The 20,818-nt window shown below is 39.0% G+C and overlaps 1 protein-coding gene across 1 annotated transcript in view; it reads right to left on the bottom strand.

The window, feature by feature from the left end:
* Positions 1-20,818, bottom strand: part of FRMD3 (FERM domain containing 3) — a 142,035-nt gene that overhangs the window by 36,773 nt on the left and 84,444 nt on the right. Inside the window, exons 4-6 of the mRNA XM_074165959.1 lie at positions 19,126-19,204; positions 8,080-8,177; positions 6,679-6,802 (exon numbers count right to left, since the gene is read on the bottom strand). Of these exons, the coding sequence (XP_074022060.1) occupies positions 6,679-6,802; positions 8,080-8,177; positions 19,126-19,204 (301 nt within the window). The remainder of the gene's footprint in view (positions 1-6,678; positions 6,803-8,079; positions 8,178-19,125; positions 19,205-20,818) is intronic.

Consider the following 20,818-nt stretch of genomic DNA (forward strand, 5'->3'; position numbering starts at 1 on the left):
AATAGAAACAAACAAGTCAATGGCTCAATGTCCAAGTGGAAGCCAGTAACAAGTGTCATTCTGCAGGGGTCAGTGCTGGGACCACTGCTGTTTAACATCTTTGTCAGAGACACGGACAGTGGGATTGACTGTACCCTCAGCAAGTTTGCTGATGACACCAAGCTGTGTGGTGCGCTTGACAGGCTGGAGGGAAGGGATGCCATCCAAAGAGACCTGGACAGGCTCGAGAGGTGGGCCCGTGCAAAATTCATGAAGTTCAACCAGGCCAAGTGCAAGGTCCTGCACCTGGGTCACACCAATCCCAACCACAAATACAGAATATTAGGAAAAAACTCTTTACTGTGAGGGTAGTGAGACACTGGAACAGGTTGCCCAGAGAAGCTGTGGATGCCCCATGCCTGGAGGTGTTCAAGGCCAGGCTGAATGGGGCTTTGAGGAATGTGGTCTAGTGGGAGGTGTCCCTGCCCATGGCAGGGGGCTTGGAACTCAATGATCTTTAAGGTCCCTTCCAACTCTAAGCATTCTATGATTCTATGAAATTATTCACCTATTACGGCAAACACAATGGCATTTTAATACAAGATTATAAATTAGAATTAGATCATTTTGAAGTTGCAGTGGCATGTGCCAACATACAGCCTGATGGATAACTCCAAATGCCTTCACTGGGAAACTGTACATGAGCCTGAATGGCCTATCAAGGCTGAAATGAAGAGGGCATTCAGTGCAGCCAGGGCTGTAATGTAGGTGGGATCCTGACCAGCTGCCACCACTATCTGCCTGTGAACTCCCACTAGACATCATAGTCCTTCTCAGCTTTCCAAAGTCCTTGGTAAGCTTTGTATAGTGGAGAACTGCAAAGATTTTGGCTCCTTAGGCCTGGAAGGCAGCTATCCCTGCTGTAGCCCAAGTCCTGCTCTTTTCCAAACTTCCCTGTCCATGTAAACCTCAATAGATCCTCAGTCCCCAGCAAAGCAGCTTCTGTCTCCTGTAACATGACTTGCAAGTTTTGGAGCACAGCATATGTCATTCCAGTTGCACTCCCTTCCTGTATACAAGGCCATTAGATACCAATGTGATTAGGGTAGTACAAGAAGCTAAATATAAATTGTAGATCAGTGTGCTGGTATCATTAAATGCATAAAAGCAGATAATACATAGTTTTAATTGCAAGAAGCTCTTAAATCAAATACAAGATCTACTTTATTCTGGACCTGATAAACGGGAATTTAGTTCTAGCACTTTTTAATGTATTCAACAGCATGAAAGAAGTTGCTTTAATCTTGGATCAAACGATATTAACACCCACAAAGAGAAGCAAGCAACTCTTGCCAAGTCTTCTAGGACAGCCTCCCAGAATACACTCTGATAGTAACATTTGTAGTTATGCTTGCCAGTGGCTCCACTGACAGCTCTATGTCTGCATGAGAGCTGAAGAGCCAGATTAGCAGAGACTGAGAAATCCTGTACTCCTGCTGGCACCAGAGTCTAAGCACCCATGATAACCGATGGTGCGGTGAAGGGAATACAGTAACAGTTAGAGCAGCGGAGGAAAGTAAAAAGTGCTTAAATCCCCACCGAGTAGTTACGGTGTAGATGATGCTGCTTGGATCAAAGACAAGTATTAATTTCCTACTCTGGTTTTCAAGAAAATACTACCCTTTAGCTTAAAAGTTTAAATTGTTTTTGAGATAGATAGTTAATAGCAGAACACAGCAGTGATTTCACACCCTCAGAGGAAACCTTTTCTTCTCCCAAAAGATGTTCTCCCACATACGACTTTTGCGAAATCTGGAGTATTTGATGCACACAAGGGAGACAACAGCCAATTCAGTAGCACTCAGCCTTGAGCCTGTATTCAGACTGGTCATCCCAAGCAATAATAAATACCCTGCATTTACCTACGTAAGGTCAGCCTAGAACACAGGCATTTGAACAGGGCATGTAACTCTGTAATTTACTGGGCAAAGTTAATGCCTGCATAGGGATTTCAGATAAATCAATTGCTGTTTATGTAACACTTTCATATAAACTGCATGGCACAATATTTCATATCAGAAATAAGTAAAAATGGATCATTAGTTCTCATGTGGGACACAAAAAAATCTGTATTTTCAACCACTGAGTCCTTTCAAAAAAGAAAAAAAGGGAAAAAACCCCATGATTCCTACAAATATAAATTGCCTTTACAGGGATATATGTGAATCTTCTCTTTGGAAATCTGTTTCCAGGTGCCTGGCCTTAGGGAGCTCTAGCTGACAGGTATCTTTCAAAAGCCAGGGAATTTTTTCAGAGTAACAATGTTCTGTTAAAGGACGTAAGATTCAATATAAATTCATAGGAAAGAATTTTTGTCTTGGAAAAGAGATAAAGGAATGTGACTGCACTAAAAATATCTAATGTTTAATTTGGTTGTCTGAAGCAAATCTCCCAGTTGCAACAACATGGAAGTCGATTTGGAACTAGTACTGACACAGGTGCATAAGTACGTACAAAGTCCGTTCTTTTGTAAGAGGAGCCCACAAAATCCAATAGCAATAGCTAGAAGCAAAACTGGGCCAGCTCCTAATGCAGGTTGCCCAAACAAACAGTGCTAATTCTGCCATGGAAAAACTCCTTGGGGAACACCTGAAGGGAGAAAACTCCTGATGTGTTAAAAAAAAAATAACAAAACAAAACCTCAAATCCCAAAGAGATTATTAAACTCACCTGAGTGATCTTTCACATAAAAACCCAGTAATCCTAGTAATCCCTGCTGTTATGCTTGAAGAATTAACCTTTCACTCAGCTTTTCCTCTCCTCTACCTAGATGATTTCATGACTCTGCTTAAACTCATTCGATGGGTTAGTTTTATATTGCTTTTCCCCAAATTTACACAGAATTCTTCACTATATTTTTGTTAAGCTGGGGGCTTTTGGTAACCAGAAATAAAAAAAAAACCAACCCTATGGCTTTATACACTGAGCACAGTGCAATGTATTAAATTTCTTTAGTACTGCCAAAGCAGGAGAGAACTGAATATGTGGTTCCATGTACTTTTGCATGGAAGTCAAGTGAAAAGGAAGTTATTTTTTAACCTGGATCATTTCACTGATGTGATTTAAAATGCAGCCTTATGAACATTTACACACATCTAACTACAAGGGATAAGGGACGTGCAAATTAACAACCTGGGGAGAGACCTTAGCATTCACTTCACTTGAAGAAGAACGTACACCAGAATACATTTATAGAATATCTAGATTTTTATGGCCCAGATCTTTTCCAACCTGTTAAGAATGGCAGGGAAACAGAAATGAAAGTAGCCATTACTTCAGTCGCTATGCTCTGTTGTAACCATACCCAAAACCATGACATTCAAATAAATTTTGAATTCTTTTAAGAACAAGTCTCCAAGTCTCATCAGTTCCTAGTGCATCCTCACATATTACATCATAAAATTACTGATAAAGCATTACCTCTTCACCTCCCAGCGGTATACCATGTTTCAAAAGAGGGCTTACTTGAAATAACAGTAAAATCAGAATATGTATTGTGATGAAATCAAGGCAGGTGTTTGCCCCACCAATGGTAAGGTTCAGAGAAATTACTCCTGTACCTCTCCCTTTCTCAGTGAGGGAAGAATAATTAATTAAAATGCACATGACGATTAATCACAGCTCAATAATGCTGACATGCACTTCTGTGTGTCACATTTATATCTTTGCAATCAGATGCAGTGGAAAGTTACATAAAAGGTCACATTTTGCTAAAATCCAGTGATGTTCTCACAGCCACAAAGGATAAGAAATAGGGGCACCATGTCATACATCTGTTCTAATTAATAAGAACAAGGCTTTTAAATGACAGAAGATGAATCACTAAGTCACTAGCAGCTGTCACAGCACCCTGTCTCTGCTTCCCAAGCATTCCTCTCACTGTCTTCATGCACCTTTCAAAAGGCACATTTTTCCATCATGCTGTAGGACAGAAGAAAACATGTGCCTAGTGAACAGGCCTTGAGGATGCTGAGACAGGATTCAGCAAAGAACCGGCCCCTTCCAAGTCACAGGGCTTTGGTTATATGAGAGCCTGCTGCAGGAGAGAGATGCCACGACTTCTGTTTATTTAAACCTGTGAAGAAAACAAAGAACCAGACTCACTTGCAGTGCTGAAACTCTGAAGTAACTCTTCTGAAGGTAGCAGAATGGCAGCTGGATTATAATGGCTCTTAGTCTCTGCTGTTGACCTCACTTGTTAGCTCTCAGCTAACACATTGCTCAAGTATCTTGTTAATTCTTATCAGAAAACTCAACTTGCTGAATGCAGTGAAACAGATGTGCTGATCAATACCAGAGAGAATCCTGCAAGCTCAGTGCTTTCTCTAATCATTTTTTTCCAGCTAGATATGGAAATCTGATCGTCTAGCACTATATATATAGTTCATTATATGACAGATATGTTTTATTAATCTGTATTCCTAGAATAGAGATCCATGGAATTAAATATCCAGAAAAAGGTAAAACTTCTATGTGACTAGTGAATGTCTGATGTAAAAAATGTAATAGGATGATCTATTTTGGGAAGACAGAGCTACAGTGGAAAATTGCCAGACAGTAGCTATCCAGACAGGTCTGAAACAGTCTTTGTAACCAGACAACTAGGTAAGGCACACAGATGCTGACAGAGGCAGAAGAAAACAGAAAAGAAAGAAAACAGTTCCAGAGCTGTTAGCCACTGAACTTAACATTCATAACATAAGAACTGGTAAAATCTAGAATAGAAAGAGAATGAAAAAACATATACATCTAAGTGTGATATATGAGGAGAGTTCTGCTGTAAATTATAGTTATGCCTTAACCACATCCTGGAATTCTTTGCAGAAATTAGCAGATCCACAGGCAAAAGAAGCTGGATTGATACTATGTAATTTCCAAAAGACAATAATGAATCCCTCTCCACGACTACTGAAGAAATTCAGGGGACATCCTCACATGTTGAGCAGCCATTGATGGGAGGAATCCAGGACTAAGAGAATCCCAGAGGGACCTGTGTGAAGGCTTGTAACATTTACTGTCACAGGGTCAGGAACATTACACTAGCAGGAAAGGGGGTTTAAAAAATGAGCTTAAAAATGTGCCTGGTTATTCATAATGGAGGAACTAGCAGATTAAATTCAAAACAGATGGGCAGAATTATGCACAAGGGAGAAGACCACGACCACAGAAAAATACATCTCTCCCAGGGCCATGAAACACAAAAAACACCAGCTTTGGCCAACCACCCTTCCTTTCCTTCCCCTAACTTTAAATAAAGGATTAGCCTGTTGTTGAAAGACTGAATTGATCAAAATCTTTCCAATTGCACCTTGCTTAATTGATGAAAGAGCTTGGTTTTTAAAGGTTGAATTTATCCTTTGGAAATCTGCAGCCAGTGTATGGAGCAATACTGAAAGTAAAAGAAATTATGTTTTCTTTTCTAAAAGGCTGCTTCTATGGGTCTGTGTGAAGTGCAGCCTGGATGGGTCTAAAAATTTTACATGTAGATGTGACATTTAAAACATTGTTTCACAGAAAAAAAGTATATAGGTTTCAGGAAGGAAAAAACAGAAGACATATTAATACTGGCAAGCTTACTGTCACAAATGTTGCACTTTGATTGACCAACTTTTGATAGGCTTCTGAAAAAAAAGGAAGTGCTGTAAGATGTAACTCCTGTGAAAAGAAATGTCTCGTTTTCTTTTATTTTTTTTCCCCCAGGAATTTTGTGTCTCACAATCCAATTTTTGTAGAAATTGTGTTCATATACTTAAGCAAAGCATTTCCATAAATCGCAATATGAAAGCAAGTGCAAAGAACCTTGTAACCTTTGAACAAAAATTGTCCTCCTACTTTATGTAATTAACCTTTTGCTTTTATTTGTTCTTCTTCACATCTGAGTCCTCTCCTTAGCTGAGAACTACCCTTAACTGAGTGAAATGACGAGGGCATCATGCAAGCTACTGTCACAACTACTATGCATGTCATTCGCTGATGATCCTGCAGAGGGTATAGTTGCACAACGCACTGCTACTTATCTCCTGAAACACTATACTTCAGGGACACATTCAACTTTGAAATCAGAAGACTGAATAATCTATCCTTCTCCATTCCCCTTTGTCGCACTATTAGGACTGTTTAGGACAGAAAAAGAGCGTGCAGAGTTCTGAATCTCACCTCCTTAGGCTTCCAAAGAAGTTATTTCAATACCTTTCTGTGTAATTCACCACTGTGTTAACAAACTTAATTACAGTTTCAGTCAGGCCAGTATCTATCAAGAATTTTATAATTACAGTACATACAGAAACTTCACAGCAAAAGACATAAGCATGATCCCTAAATGAAAGATGTTATTCCACTAATCAACCAGAGCAGCACTCATGATGTGAGCCACTCCCACTAACCAGACCTACATTTCAAGCAAATGCAGTCTAAATTACCAGCATCATGCAGGAATCAGCTATGAATAATGAAGGTTAACAGGAAAAGAAAACGAACTATGCTGAAACCGCATTTTCAAATACCGCATATTAGACAGTATATTGGTAACGCATCTATGATAAATTCAAGGAACAAACCCTCCTAAGCTAACATACATTATTCGGAAACAGATAAAAGTATTTCTTAGCTGTCTCTTTACCAAACAGCATCCTAAATTACCTGAAATCATTTCTATGCATTTCAGCTATTTTCTTCTCGAGCTTCTGTGACTGCTTGGGAAAAATCTTGAAGTCACTGATGTAATTCTCTGGGTGTTCATCAGGATCGTAATCCCCAAGCTCAGCTAAACAGATCCGAAATACAAAACAAAATAGAAAAATTCAATTGCAACATTAGTTAATAACAAAAAAAGTCGTAAATACAGTGTAATTCAAGACACTACCATGATCAGTAAGCATCCAGCGTCTCACAAGAAATGCTACTTTGAAGAATTGATAGTTAACTGAATCAACAAAATCCTTGTAACCACCACTTCAGTCAATGAGTTTCAAGTGAAGTTCATGGTTTATTAACTGCAGCAGTAATTAGCAATCCTAAACTATTTTCTGTGGCAGAAACATGTTCTGTAAAGCAGAGGCTTAGGTAATGGTCCCCCTTTGAGTACCTGTCATTCTGGTACCAGGCAGAACTGAAACAATGCACTTCAGATTCTCCTCTTTTTTACACCAATTTATTCCCGCTGATATGGACTGGTTTAATTCTATTCTAGCAGAGAAACACAGACTGTAACATTTAAGGTGGTCCAAAGTATTCGATTCCTCTTCTAAAAGATGCGTCACTTAGGTACCCAAACATGGCGTTTGGTGTTTTCTAAATATGCCTCTTTTAATAAGGTCTAGACTTAATCTTGGTTTGGATATGCTGCCTTAAAAATGCATTAAGAGCTTAACTCATGTTAAGGCAGAATGAAGGGGACTTCCACACACATGAAGTCCCTAATCAGAGATCTAGCTAACTGTTTCTCTGTGTGAAACCCAAGACACACCTGAATTTGGTCCTAAGGAAATTATGGGTGGAAAGAAGGGGAGAATAAAAAAAAAAAAGGGGGGGTGGGGGGAGTGAAAGGGAGGAGGGGGAGCAGGGAGAGAGCTGGGCAGAAAGATCTTTCTCCTTGAATTACATCTTCTATTTTCTGTTAGAAAGTCTTGTCTACCGTAAGAAAGGGCACTGAAAGACACTTTTTCCTGCATAGTTCAAATGGAATAGGATACATTTACATTCAAGATTCAGAACAGAATTCTGCTTTGTTTATAACTGGAATCTAACACTGAGGCTATACTTTTTCATTTAAATGCTAAGACAACCCATTGTTTTTAATTTTTTTTTTAAGTTCCAGTTTGGTTTTAGTTGGCTAAATGGCTGAATTAATTAAAACACTTTACAGTTCATGTTAATGCAGGGAAGCAGTACAACTTACAAAAAAATACATGTTATTGCTACCTATATTTCCACAATATTTTTGAGTTTCTCTTTCTACTGAACACTAACCTACCTAACTAACCTACCTAACACTCTAACCTATGAGTTAAATAGTTTAAAAAGCCTGTTACTTTTACTTACCTTGGACAATACAGGCACCCAGGTAGGCAGCATCAGAAAAAGAACACAGCAAACGGCCATGGAAAATGTCTCTTTTTATTTGTAGATATAAGAGGTATCTGAAATATAATTTAAAAAATTAGGAGATGATGTGGCATCTTTTTATAACAGATTTAACTTATCAGTATGAAACTAGTTATGTGACTATTCTGGATCTCTCTCTTGCTACCTTAAATGGCAGGAAAAAGAGGCAAAGCACAACCACAGGAACAACTAGATGTAAGAAAAGAGATTTTTCTCAATAACAATGAAATAATGACAAAAAAACCTATCAAAAAACCACAAAAAACCCCACTAAGAGATAGCATGGAGAATACTTTACTTAAAATGTACAACTGTTAAAATGCTCATTAGTAACGTGAAATAAATTACAGTAACGTTAAGTTTGTTTGAGCATACCCTCTCTCATCAAATACAGGTTTACACAATGATATCTCTATCGCTATAGACAAAATAGCACATTGACCACAGTGGAGAGGACTTCTTTCCTTTTCTTTTTATAAGTTTTCAAGTTCTGAGGCAGAAGTGGCTCACTGAGGGCCAGAGGGGGTGGCAGGCACAGAGGACCTGCCTGGTAGGAACCTCTCCCATTCCTCTCAGAGCTCTTCTTCCTCCAGAAGAACTGGGGAGAAGAAAACAAAAGGCTCCTTCCACCTGCCCTCTGCCTCTGACCATATTATTTCTAATAGCAAGAGGAGAGGCACAGCTGCGAGGCCATCACTTTCTCTTTTGCTTTCTCCCCAAGAGAGCAGCCTCTCAGAGATGATGGACCAACTCACAGCCCAGTGCCCAGTCAATCACAGCTCCTTTCCCAGCCACATAGATGGCTGAAGCTGCACCATTCAGCAGCTTCACCCCTCTGGGAAAATAAACCATTTAAGCATTGCTTTAGTCAGATAAAGTCAACTATCTAGAGGGTACTATCAGACCCAGTGGCTTCTGCAGACCTTCAGAACATTCCTTGATGCTGTCAGTCCTCTACATCCTCGAACTACAGTGTAGCCAATTAAAATATGCTTTATGAATAACATTTATGTTAGACTTATTTTGTCCAAGTTACTTGGTTCTGTGTGTAACATGAACTCCTGCACCAAGCAGCTTATCTGAAGTTTACAGTCAGTTCTAGATTTGAGTGAGACTGGAAGTATTATCTGAAGGGCAAAAGAAACTTTCCTCCCTTCCTTGTATTGCTATTAAATGCTAAATAAAGACGAGACAGTTATCACTGAGAAAAGCAATTGGTTCTTATTGTGAACATACCCTGCACTGCACTAGAGTATTAACTTTCTACAGGAACCTTCCACTTCAAGGCCTTTTTTTTTTTTTTTTTTAATTTTGCAAACCCCCCCTTTTTTTTTCCTGTAATCAGTGTGCAGTAACAGCTCACTAATTCACTTCCATAATTTGGTACTGCTGCAGTACAGGTATCTCCCAGATAAGAACTGCATTAGGGTGAACCAAAGGCCTCAATGAGATGCAGTAAAAATTCTTAACCTGCAATGACAGCCTACAAGAAAAGGCTCAGTATATTGATGCAAATACCACATATAACTTGAGCAAATGAACAGTCTCCATCCGAAAACTTTGGTAAGTCTTGCCATGGTGAAAAATTGGGTTGTGGTTCTCCAGAGTGACCATTAGCTTGAGGCTAAACTGAGTCATCTTTTAAGAAGTGTCAAAAAAAGCCACCTATGAAAGGACGTCCCAAGATTTCAAAGCATGGCTTGTGAGCTAAGCTGTAAGGTCAACAGATCTCCAGTGACACTGCACATCAGTGGTTTCTGGAGTTCTGGAAGTTTGAAAATTACTATAAAGAGATACGAAAGTAAGTAGGCTTCTGGAAAAGCATATTAACTCACTGCTCCCAACCTACATTTTCAGACATAAGGCTTAGATAAGAACTACAAATTTGAAGTCTCAGGGCTGTGCTAGGTCCAACTCTCCAGCTGTATAGATGGAAGCAAATGCTACGAACAGTTACTTTTCTTTGAATACTTTGGTATTTACAGGAATAAGAGTTAGTTTTGCAGGAAATTCTTTCCCCTGTAACAGGATTAGGCACCAGTGTTGCCCACCTTGACTACCTATTACAAGCCATTATTTTCGGAGCCCAGGGAGAATGGAAAATCTTCAAGAATTGACTCAAAGCACCTGTTCAATAGTCAGGCAGCCCCTCTCTTTTTCTCTCTCAAATGCTATGCAATAAATCACAAGTTAGGTTCCTGAAATGAGATAGCAGGGAGTCCCCGTTCCCCCCCAGTCTATGCTTATTTTATGAGAATAAACCTGCATACATTAATTCAGTAGAATTCAAAATCAGTTTTCTTAATGCAGGGGGGCAGCCATAAATACAACAGTTTGTGATGGGTGACTAAGGTACTACACCAGCACCTAGGATCAAAGGCAACAGAAGCATCAACCGAAGCTCCTCAGAATGAGGGCAAAAACTCATTTCCATGTATTCCACTAAAATTCTATATAGATGAACATGCGAGTTTGAGTGGGAGTGTGCATACATATGGCATTTCTAAGCAAATCATTTGCTGCTGACCAGGATCAAAGATCCTCAATGTCATTATTAAATTTCTACATCCACAATAGCAAGAAATAAATGGGTTTGTTTTCCTGGGAAAGAAATCAAACAGGAATAAGCACAGATATTGTACTAGTTTCTTGCTTAAGTCTGTTTACAATATGAAACTACTAAAATTTGTAAAAAAAATACCCCTCAAAGTTAGTTTTGTTACAATAACAACAAAAATTAATATATATTCTTTCAATCTAAATTGTCAATACATTAAGCTAATAAAAATATATTACTAACCACTCCCTCCAGCTAAATCACTGGCTCTGCAAGTTGTTCAGAATACAAAAAATAAAAAAAACCACCAAACCGCAAACCAAACAAAATTCAAAATTGCAGAAAAATTCCGTTATAATTTTTCCATAACTTCAGAATAACAAATTTTTCATTGTCTTGTCTCCCTAACATACTAGGGAGTATTTCCTTTCTGAAACAATTGGGAAAACACAAATACATATTCCATTTTGCTGAGAGGTGTGTTAACAGAAAATAAATAAAGAGTAAGCAGAGGATATCTAAGCAACACAGCACATAAGATATCATTTTAGGGAAAAGAACATCTGTGCCTCAGAGCTGATTTCTTCCCAGTTATCCTCCTGGGATGAAAGAGCTGAACACAACCCACCATGTAGGCTAGCTACTGTCACAAACGTGGGCCATCAATGTTACTCATCTCTCTTTGCTTTAAAATATATAATCCCTAGCACTTGCTATTCTGAGGAAGAAGCTCTGCTTTTTCCTCCCTTATATGAAAGGAGGTTTGTTGTTGCAATGTTTCATTGGCTGTTTGGGGCAGGTGAGGGGATCTCTTAAACTGTTCACATATCTTTCTATTACTTTCAATGGTTTTTTGAATAAAAATATTGAAGTTTATTTTTTCTGTCACCAGGACTGTGTGCTACCGAGCTGCTGCATGCATTTTATCATTGAAATCCTTAATCAAATAGTTCTTTGAACTATTCCATTTCTGAGAAAAATAAAAATAAAAATAAAAAAAAAAAAAAAGAAATATCTCCAAGACAGAAGGCAGCATTCAAGAGGGGAAAAGAGGCACAGAGCACATTTCACAGTGAAGACTGGAGAAATTGTTGGCTGGGACACAAAGCAAGCACTTGCACTTATAAGAAGGGCAGGCAAATGCCCATGTAGAGCAGAATCAGAGAGTCTGGGTGTGTTTTTCGGAGACCACCCGCACAGCAAGCTGCATGGGATGCTGTTCATCTTCAAAGCGAGAAGGGCAGCCTGGCACAAGACTAATACATTAAGGAGTTCTTTCAAATGAAAGAGTTATATGCTCTTTGGACTGAAAGCCAATGTCGCAGGCTTTGCCAAAGGTTGGCTCAACCTCAGACACTTCCTATAATTCTGATAAAGTAATTAATGTCCCAGGTCAGTGAAGACCTATGAATGAGAATCTGACTCCTGAATTCAGTAAGGTTTATGCATACACTTAAAAGTGCCGACACCTACAGAAATAACTTGCAAAATCAGGTCTGATTTTGCTGCTTTTCTTGTCCTTCCACCACAGCTGTTTTTGCAAAGCCCTGGCACAACTTTATAGCCTGATTTACAGCCCTAAGTCTTCAGGCGTACGAGCAAGCTAGTAAATGTATGCTTCAGCGCTTAACACTCACTAATGTCTATCACCAGAATAACCTCATTTCCATCTATTATCTGTTTGCAATACAGATGACTCAACTCCAGGTTAGCCAAGCCCTTCCTGCAACTGCAGATGAAGGGTCAGCAATATCTATTCTTGTTTTCAAGCAGGCTTCATGTCCCTCAGAGACCACGTTGCTAACTGCTTAATAGTCAACTTATTTACCTATTTTAAGATGTTCAATGAGGCAAGAAAGCTTTCCTACAGCCAAACTTTGTGGTTTGTCCACATAGTGTTTTTTTCTTGTGTTCAAGTTACTTCAGTCCAGTAACAAGCATTTCTCCCAGTGTTGTTGCAGCCTTTCCAGCTGGCAGACTCGGTCACCTCAAGAGATCCAGCAATGTTTCAAAAATTGTCATCTCAGCCCAGTGTCTAACTTTTTCCTGTGCTACCGTACATACTCAGGTGCAGAGTAGCAGAGGACAAATGCATATGTTTACAATATGCCTGGATTGGGTGCCCTTCTCCCCCAGAATTTATGAGTTCTTTATGTATATTATTCTGGACACTAACTTCACATTCTGTCTTCAGGAGTGGATATCATCACAACTAAGTAGTGACGATAGTTCTCTTAGTATCACAACTAAGAGAACATCTTTTCTATGCTTTACAGTGCCACCTAGATAACAGGGCTAATACAGATAAAAACTATATTATCTGAAAATATATTGCTTGTCTACTTACTGATATTTGAGAAGTATTCTGTAATCTTATAAACTAAAGAAAAGCCATCACTCTATTAGCTATTGATAAAACACAGAGTTGACAGATAGATCTTGGAGTCATCACAGACAGGTCTCTGAAATCATCAACTCAGGGTGCAGCAGCAGCCAAAAAAGCCAATAAAACTTGGGCATCATCAGGACAGATATTGTGAACAAGACAGAGGGGCATTTTGCCACTCTTTAAAACCTTGGTGTAATCACATCTTGAATGTTTAACCTAGCTCTAGCCTCTGCATCCTAAGTAGGACCACAAGAGGATCTCTGAACATATAAGGTCTCCTTCTCCCACAGGCACAAACTCCACCAAAAAATCCAGGACTCTCCTGTATAATTTTTTCCCCACCCCAAATGCTATCTGCAAGCCTGCAAGCACAAAATGCTCTTACTAACAACCCTCATTCGTTTTTAAAAGCTATGCTATTGAATTGAATCATGAATCCAATACTATTAGCACTATAAACTCACTTGCCAACTGCTAATATGGCCTCGAGAAAATCAGAACAGAGAAGCAGCCTTGGAGAGGCATCAAAACATAGGTACCACTGCACACCTTAAGACAAGCAGGACAGGGTACCCAGAGAGGCTGAGGTATTCTTAAATGATGACTGGAACAGGGTTTGGCAGCACTGGCCCTCTTATTGGCTTACCCTTGGAAGGATGAACTTATTGCAAGACTTTTCAACTTACAAATAAATGGTGTGATATTCAAGTATTAATAACCACCTGGAGCACTATCAGTCTCAGCTGGCTTCCCCCTTCTGGAGAGAAAAGCACCAGGTTATTTTAGTACAAGGCAATATAAAGTACATGTTTGAGACAGGGCTAGTCAAGCATTGCATGCATGCAGCTATGTTGCTCTTTCTCACCCAAGCTAGCTCACTCAGGGCTCTTGAATTTGCCACGTTTACATACCCCAAGTTTTTGTCATGTGACTTCCAGTTAAACATTTTTTTATCTGCTCTTCTTGTATCAAAGTACTCATTACACTGTTTTATGACAGCCTAGTGATTGAAGAACTGCTTCTTGATTAGGAAATATGGATTAGGAAAAAAGGGCATGATGAAAGCTAGTCGAAATAATCCATCTTTGGTTAATTCCACCAGCTACTCACCCATGCGCTCTTCTAGGTCTGTTTTGTTTTTTTTTTACAATAATCATGGATTACTGCTCATACAGTATTATCTCTAGCATTTTAGATCCTTCCTTTGGGACCTCAAATGACTTTATATTCTCTCATTTTAATTACACATATATAGTATAATGTAGGGATTTGGAGATAAGAAGGCATGAGGCCTTGGGCTGCTTTATTACATAAGAAAAAAACCCACTGATTTATTACCTAAATGAGAACACTGAAAAGTAGTAACATAGTAAAAATCTGTGCCCAATGTGACTGGCCTTTGCATCTTTCTGTACACATCCCTGACTGTTCCCATTCTGTTCACACACAGCATCTCAGGCTTTCCCAGCTGTGGACACTTCCAGGGCTCTGACCCATGATCAAAGAATAGTGAAAACAGGCACAGAGCAAAAATACCCATGCTTGCCACAGAATGTAGTGGGATGCTGTGTGTACTGCAGATTAAATGATCCCTGCAGTTACAACTTCCTTCATGGCAATTTTATATCTTTGCATGACATGTCAGCGGAGTAATCTTGACCATCATAGTGGAATAAATAGCCTTTTTTCTGCATGTGATTCCATGCACATAGCTAAAGAAAACCCCTTCTCACCACCAAGCCTTTCATGCTCTCCAGAAAAACAAGTGGAATGCACCAAAAAGATGAAAAAAAAAGAAAATAAGGAGAGAAGGAAACTAGCAGTAATACTGAAAATGTATGTATTCAAGGCCTCTATCCAAACCCCACGTAGTGCCAGCCAGAAAACAGGCTGCAGAGCAGACGCTGATTTAACAAGAAAAGAAACCAAAATTATGTTTATGCATGGCAGGGAACAAGGGAGATGTGAGGACCTGCCTGTCATGTTGCTGCTGCCTAATTAAAAACTAGTAGTTATTACTCTCATTAGGGATGCTTAGTAAAGCCAGTTAAATGCTCTTTTCTGAAACTGAAGTACTTTGTTCTGGCTTCATGTCATCTCTAAGTGCTAGACAATCAGATCTAGAAAGCCACAGATGCATCATTCAGAAGAGCCTGACGTCCTCCAGATACTACACATGAAGCTGAAGTCAAACCCTCAGAGATGGCCACAGCACAGAGGAACATCACTCTTCTACTAAGGTTGAACACCTCTCTCTGTTTAAAAGATTACACAAACTGCTCAAAAATTCATATTCACTGTTTGTGTTGCAATCTGCTGAGCCTCCAGTGCACCTGAAATAAACTCAGAAGGCAAATCATTTGAGGAAATTAAATTAAATCCTTGACACTTTCTCATCACAATTTTTAAAAGGCATTGGGAAAACTGCCTGATTAGTTTAACTATTAAAAAGGGTGTCTTTAGTCTTTTTCAAACACATTCCAAACGTGTATGCTCACTGCCCTGATGAGGAAGCAGTATTTCCAAAAAATAAGGACAGATCTGAATCCATGTTGACACAAGTTAAGGAGACGAGTTAAGAAGGTTAAGCACTGAAGCGCATTAAGATTTGGACCTTGTTGACAAGTTGTGTTTCAAGGAGTCTGTTAATACAAGACAGTTCAAGGCGACAATCCCATGGCCACCAAAGTTAACTTGTGAATTGCAATCCTAACACCAGCCAACTGTAGAGAAAATGGTGATCAAGGACCACACAGAACCTCCTTCTGCAGCAAGAGGTGTGAATTTTGTCCTGAGTCCACGGAATTCCTTATTTTGCAATAATATCTCAAAGTGCCTTAACATCCCAAGGCAGGCACTGATTTTATTTCAAAAGCATAGCTATGGAAGCCATTGTTAATTAAAACGAAGTAAGCGGGTGGAATGGTGTGATGTGACTGATGATATTCACAGACGTCCTTAGCAGCAGAACAAAATGCAGTGACAGGCAAGCACATGGCTCGATCCTTTGCCCGAAGCACTCCTGGCCTCTGAACATGCAGTGTGCACACATTTTCAGGGTTTTATGGGGTTTTTTTTCTATACTATCATAGACAGAGGGATGACTTCAGCTAGGTCATTCTCCATCTTAATTTCCTGAAAATAGTTCCAGCTGTAAAATCACAGACTAACTCAAGGATTACAGTCCAGTCCAGCCTACCAAAGGTAGGACAGAAATGAAGCAGCAGTAATCTGAGGTGACAAATATTCAATTTTCTTCCTGTAAGTGATGTCAAAATCCTGACTAGTATTTCTATCCATGTTATACTATTTTCACAGAAATCAAACAATTTATTACATACACACACAGCTTCATGTACTGAATAGATGATAATTTTTTAACATCAGACATTGCCATGGAAAAGCCGGAAAACCAGCTCTTTTTAACACCTGTACGTCTCTGATGTCTCTATGGTACTTCATTAAAGCTTTATGCCTATAAAGCTTTTACAAAGACTGCATCAACAATAATCCACACGGGGGATTTCAACAGGGTTAATTAATATTCTGAATCAAAAAGTAGTATGACAGTGTGACAGGATGTGCCTTACTGTATCTTAATTTCATTATCCTAATGGGGACTACAGATACTCATCAGATTTCTACCCAGTTGAAGAAGACAGCAACTCCGTGACATGCTTAGCCACGGAGAGTAGCAGAAACATGAAACACTATTACTCTGACTCAGCTGACTCTATATACAGCTATGAAGTACAGATGGCTTTTTAAGTCAAAGGGTGATAATATTATTAATTTATTTTCAAATCATCTTAAACACATGCTGCAACCAAAGTGACTCTCCAGTGAACAGAGCTGAGCTAAAAAAAAAAAAAAATCTACCAAAAAGCCAACTAGCTATCAAGGTTTCATGACTGCCCTCTGTCGAATACTAATGGACTTTTTTCTTCTTGAATTTCACCAATCATTGCAATTAAAAAAAAAAATTTAACTCAAGCCAATTTACAGCATCACCTTGAATATGACCCACTGCTTTAGATGATGAAGCAAATCCTCAGAGGTGAGTTCCATGACTACTCTTCACTTGCTCATTGCAGGAGCATTTCCCATACTTTGTTATTGTGTAAGAGACCTGGGCAGAGACAAAGCAAAGCTTCCCAAATAGCAACACTGAGAAACTATAAAGCTGATCAGATACAAAAAGGTATGATGTGCACACGGTGGACATATGATTCCGGGACTGTTTAGTATGAGGAAGAGGAGGCTGAGGGGAGACCTCATCGCTCTCTACAACTACTTGAAAGGACACTGTAGAGAGGTTGGTGCTGGTCTCTTCACACAGGTAATTAATGACAGAACGAGAGGGAATGGCTTCAAGCTCCAACAGGGTAGGTTTAGACTGAACATTAGGAAAGAATTTTTCACAGAAAGAGTGGTCGGGCAGTGGAATAGGCTACTCAGGGAGGTGGTTGAGTCACCATCCCTGGATGTGTTTAAGAGCCATTTAGATGTGGTGTTGGGGGATATGGTATAGGGGAGAACTTTGTAGAGTAGGGTAGATGGTTGGACTCGATGATCCCAAGCGTCTCTTCCAACCTAGACGATTCTATGATTCTATGATTCTAAAAGAGAAAATATTTATCCTTTTTAAGGTCTTAACAGTATTAGTTATAACAAAAGACAGTAAAACATTTTCATGCAGCAGCTTGACTTTAAAAATTAATTTGAAATGTTCCACCAAAGCCTAAAACATACTGACAACACAATACACTTCAGTGAGCTAATTCTAGATGCCTTGCATTTCAATAAAACTTCTCCTGGGATGGTATCCAAGTAATTAACAGGAAAAAAAAATCAATTAATTAAGACTCCTGAATGAGGAAGGTCTACATGAAGTTTATACTCGGGCTCATAAAAAGTAAAACGTTCATCCAAGAACAAACACTAACAAATAATGAACATCCCTTGACTTCCTGGTTTACAACCTGTTAGCTAACAGTTTTAGTATTTCACCCAAGATAAACAGTTATAATACGAATTGCATGTTCCAGCTGCTCTATACAAACTATAAACTTACCATTCAGCAGAACGCAAGCTGTTCCTGAAACTTTCCGTATGAGACCAGGGATAATAGGATCACTCCCATTCATGAAGTGATTCGTGAGCATAAGAATTTGCAGGGCTTAGGGAAAGCATCAGTGAAGAACTCAAGGCAACAAGTGTTCAGGTGCCCCGTGCTTCTGCAACACGCAACTATTAGTCAGCAGTGTGACCTGCTGACTAACAACGTGGTACAGCATATGTACAGTGCTGCACAGCTGCTGCAAAGGTAGAAAGAGCTGTTACTTTCCTACATCTTTTCCCCCAAGTACACTTCCTGGAAAATACCCAGAGCAACAGAATATTCACAATGGCTAGTAAGAAGGACAAAACTTCCATTTGTTAAATATGGCTGATAGTTGCACAGGTGTGTTTTCACAGCAAAGGCTGGAAAATTCCAGTGTAAGCAACAAGACTTCTTAACCTCCAGAGCAGCTGTACTTTAAAAATATGAATATATTGCACCTTACATCAGTTCGTCTGTCAGTTAGGTCTATCAGTACTTTAAAAATACTATCTTGTTTGTGGTCCTAAAGACACACACAAAAGAAAATTCAGTGAGGCTATTAATGTTTCCTGTTGAAAGAATTAGAGCCATTACTGAAGTACACTTCACTGCTTATTTCACACAAAAAAGGAAAACTATGACACAAAAGGAACTTACTCAAGACCACAATCCTTGCTAACGGAAGAGTCAGGAACATCCTTGCCGAGTCACATGACTGTTGCCTCTCTTTCTCAAAGTTCTTCAACAGCATCACTACCTATCTATATGTTACTGCTTTTAAAAATCCATAGGTATCACAATATATAAAAAAGCTCTCAGTAGTGCAAATGTCTGTCTTGTTCAGTATTTTACCCTACACAACAAAGTGTTTTGTTTTGAACTTGTTAACGATGTACTTTAAACGCACAGACAAATAAATATACAAAAAAATACCTGGTGAGCTCTTCTTTAATCTTCAAGGGTTCATGTGGGTAGAATTTCACTCTAAAACACATGGTATATGGTGGATGAGCTGAAACATGACAAAGAAAAAGTGTGAGAATAATAGCAAACAAACATTGCCTCAGCCACTCTGAAGGAGTGGCCTCCAAGAGCCTTAAAAAATAGCCTGTGTGATGGTTAGTTCTGAAGCATCAGGCAGGGATTCAAACAAAACCAATAAATATTATACATACACATTAAAAGAATAGAACATATGAAGAAGGCTGACGCATATGCAAAATACAGCTAACCTATGCAAATCAATTTATAAATGGTTCTGCACCTCATAAAACTTATTCTTGATCCAAGAAGTACTAAACACATTTCAGTTGCTTTTTTTTTTTTCTTGCAATTGATAAACAGGAGCAATTGCATCTTGTTACAATAAGATACAAAGGTGCTATGTATACTTTTTATTCCTGATGATGATAATGCCTAGACTCAAAAATGGAAGAAACCGTTAATTAAGTTTGGTTAATGAAGCTTGAGACAACAGAACTGCTTGTTTCCAGTATTTACCTACTCCTAAGCCACGGGATCCATACTAGGCCTTAAGTACAATACTTTCACTTCTCACAAAAAAAAAAAAAAAAAAAGAAAGGAAGAAAGAAAATCATGGTAACAGGAATGATTTCAAGCAATCAGAAAGTGTCTCTTGGTTTTACATTAATGAACACAGCTTTATAACCCACTGTTGTACCTTTAATAGTATTCAAGATATTATCTAATCCTAGGCCAGTGATCTTTCATTGATTACAGGAGGAACAGAAAGCAAATCAAAAACTGTTATTCTAATCAAAGAGGCATATTGTGATAATCATGTTAGGATAAAAGACCTGTCAAAACCAAGTAGAAAGCTTAAAAATCCCACATCAGGCACAATACGCAGGTAGGCAGAGCCCTCAGAGCTATCTGTAGCCAGGTAATGTTCACGTTTAAAATTTCAGTTCGAAGTGAGAAGGAAAATACCAGATCTTCAAAAGGTAAATGGTGTGGCGAAAAACCCCACCTGTATTACAGAGGCCATGGTAACTGGCAGGCCTGCTGGTAACACCAAGAGAGTGTCCGGAGAAGGAGCAAGTATTGAGGCAGAACTGCTATCCAAGCAGCAAGGCACAGTAAGCCATGCAAAGGTCCTCTGCAACAAACTGTTCACCAGCAGAGCCGTTTCTCGATGGACAGAAACAGAGGAAAAGCTGAGGCTTCAGACAAAATAGGAACTTGTGATCACTGTGCTCATTTGGGAGTGTCCTATAGACCCAAATGCAGACTCTTAATCCGTTTATTAAAATATTTAACTATGAAATTAACTTTCTGCACACATTTGCACTAGTACTCAGCATTTAAAGTCCCTTAATTTTAACAAATTGGGGGGTTGTGGTTTTGGTTTGGTTTGTTTCTTTTAAAGTAAAGCATCCACACAACTTTAATTCATAGTAAAGTACAGATCTATGATATTCTAGCTAGTTTTAAAAGTCCATTAGTCTCAATGTATACTCAATGCACACGGTCAATGTAACTTTCCTAAATCTTGAAGAGATGGTGCTTTTACAGGAGCAAAAGAAGGGAAGGCAGAAGAAAAGGGCAAAGAAAATTACAGCGAAAATGGAGGAAGAGAACAGGTGAAACAGAGAATCACATTTTA

This window comes from Numenius arquata, chromosome Z (genome assembly GCF_964106895.1).
Source record: "Numenius arquata chromosome Z, bNumArq3.hap1.1, whole genome shotgun sequence".
Lineage (NCBI taxonomy): Eukaryota > Metazoa > Chordata > Aves > Charadriiformes > Scolopacidae > Numenius > Numenius arquata.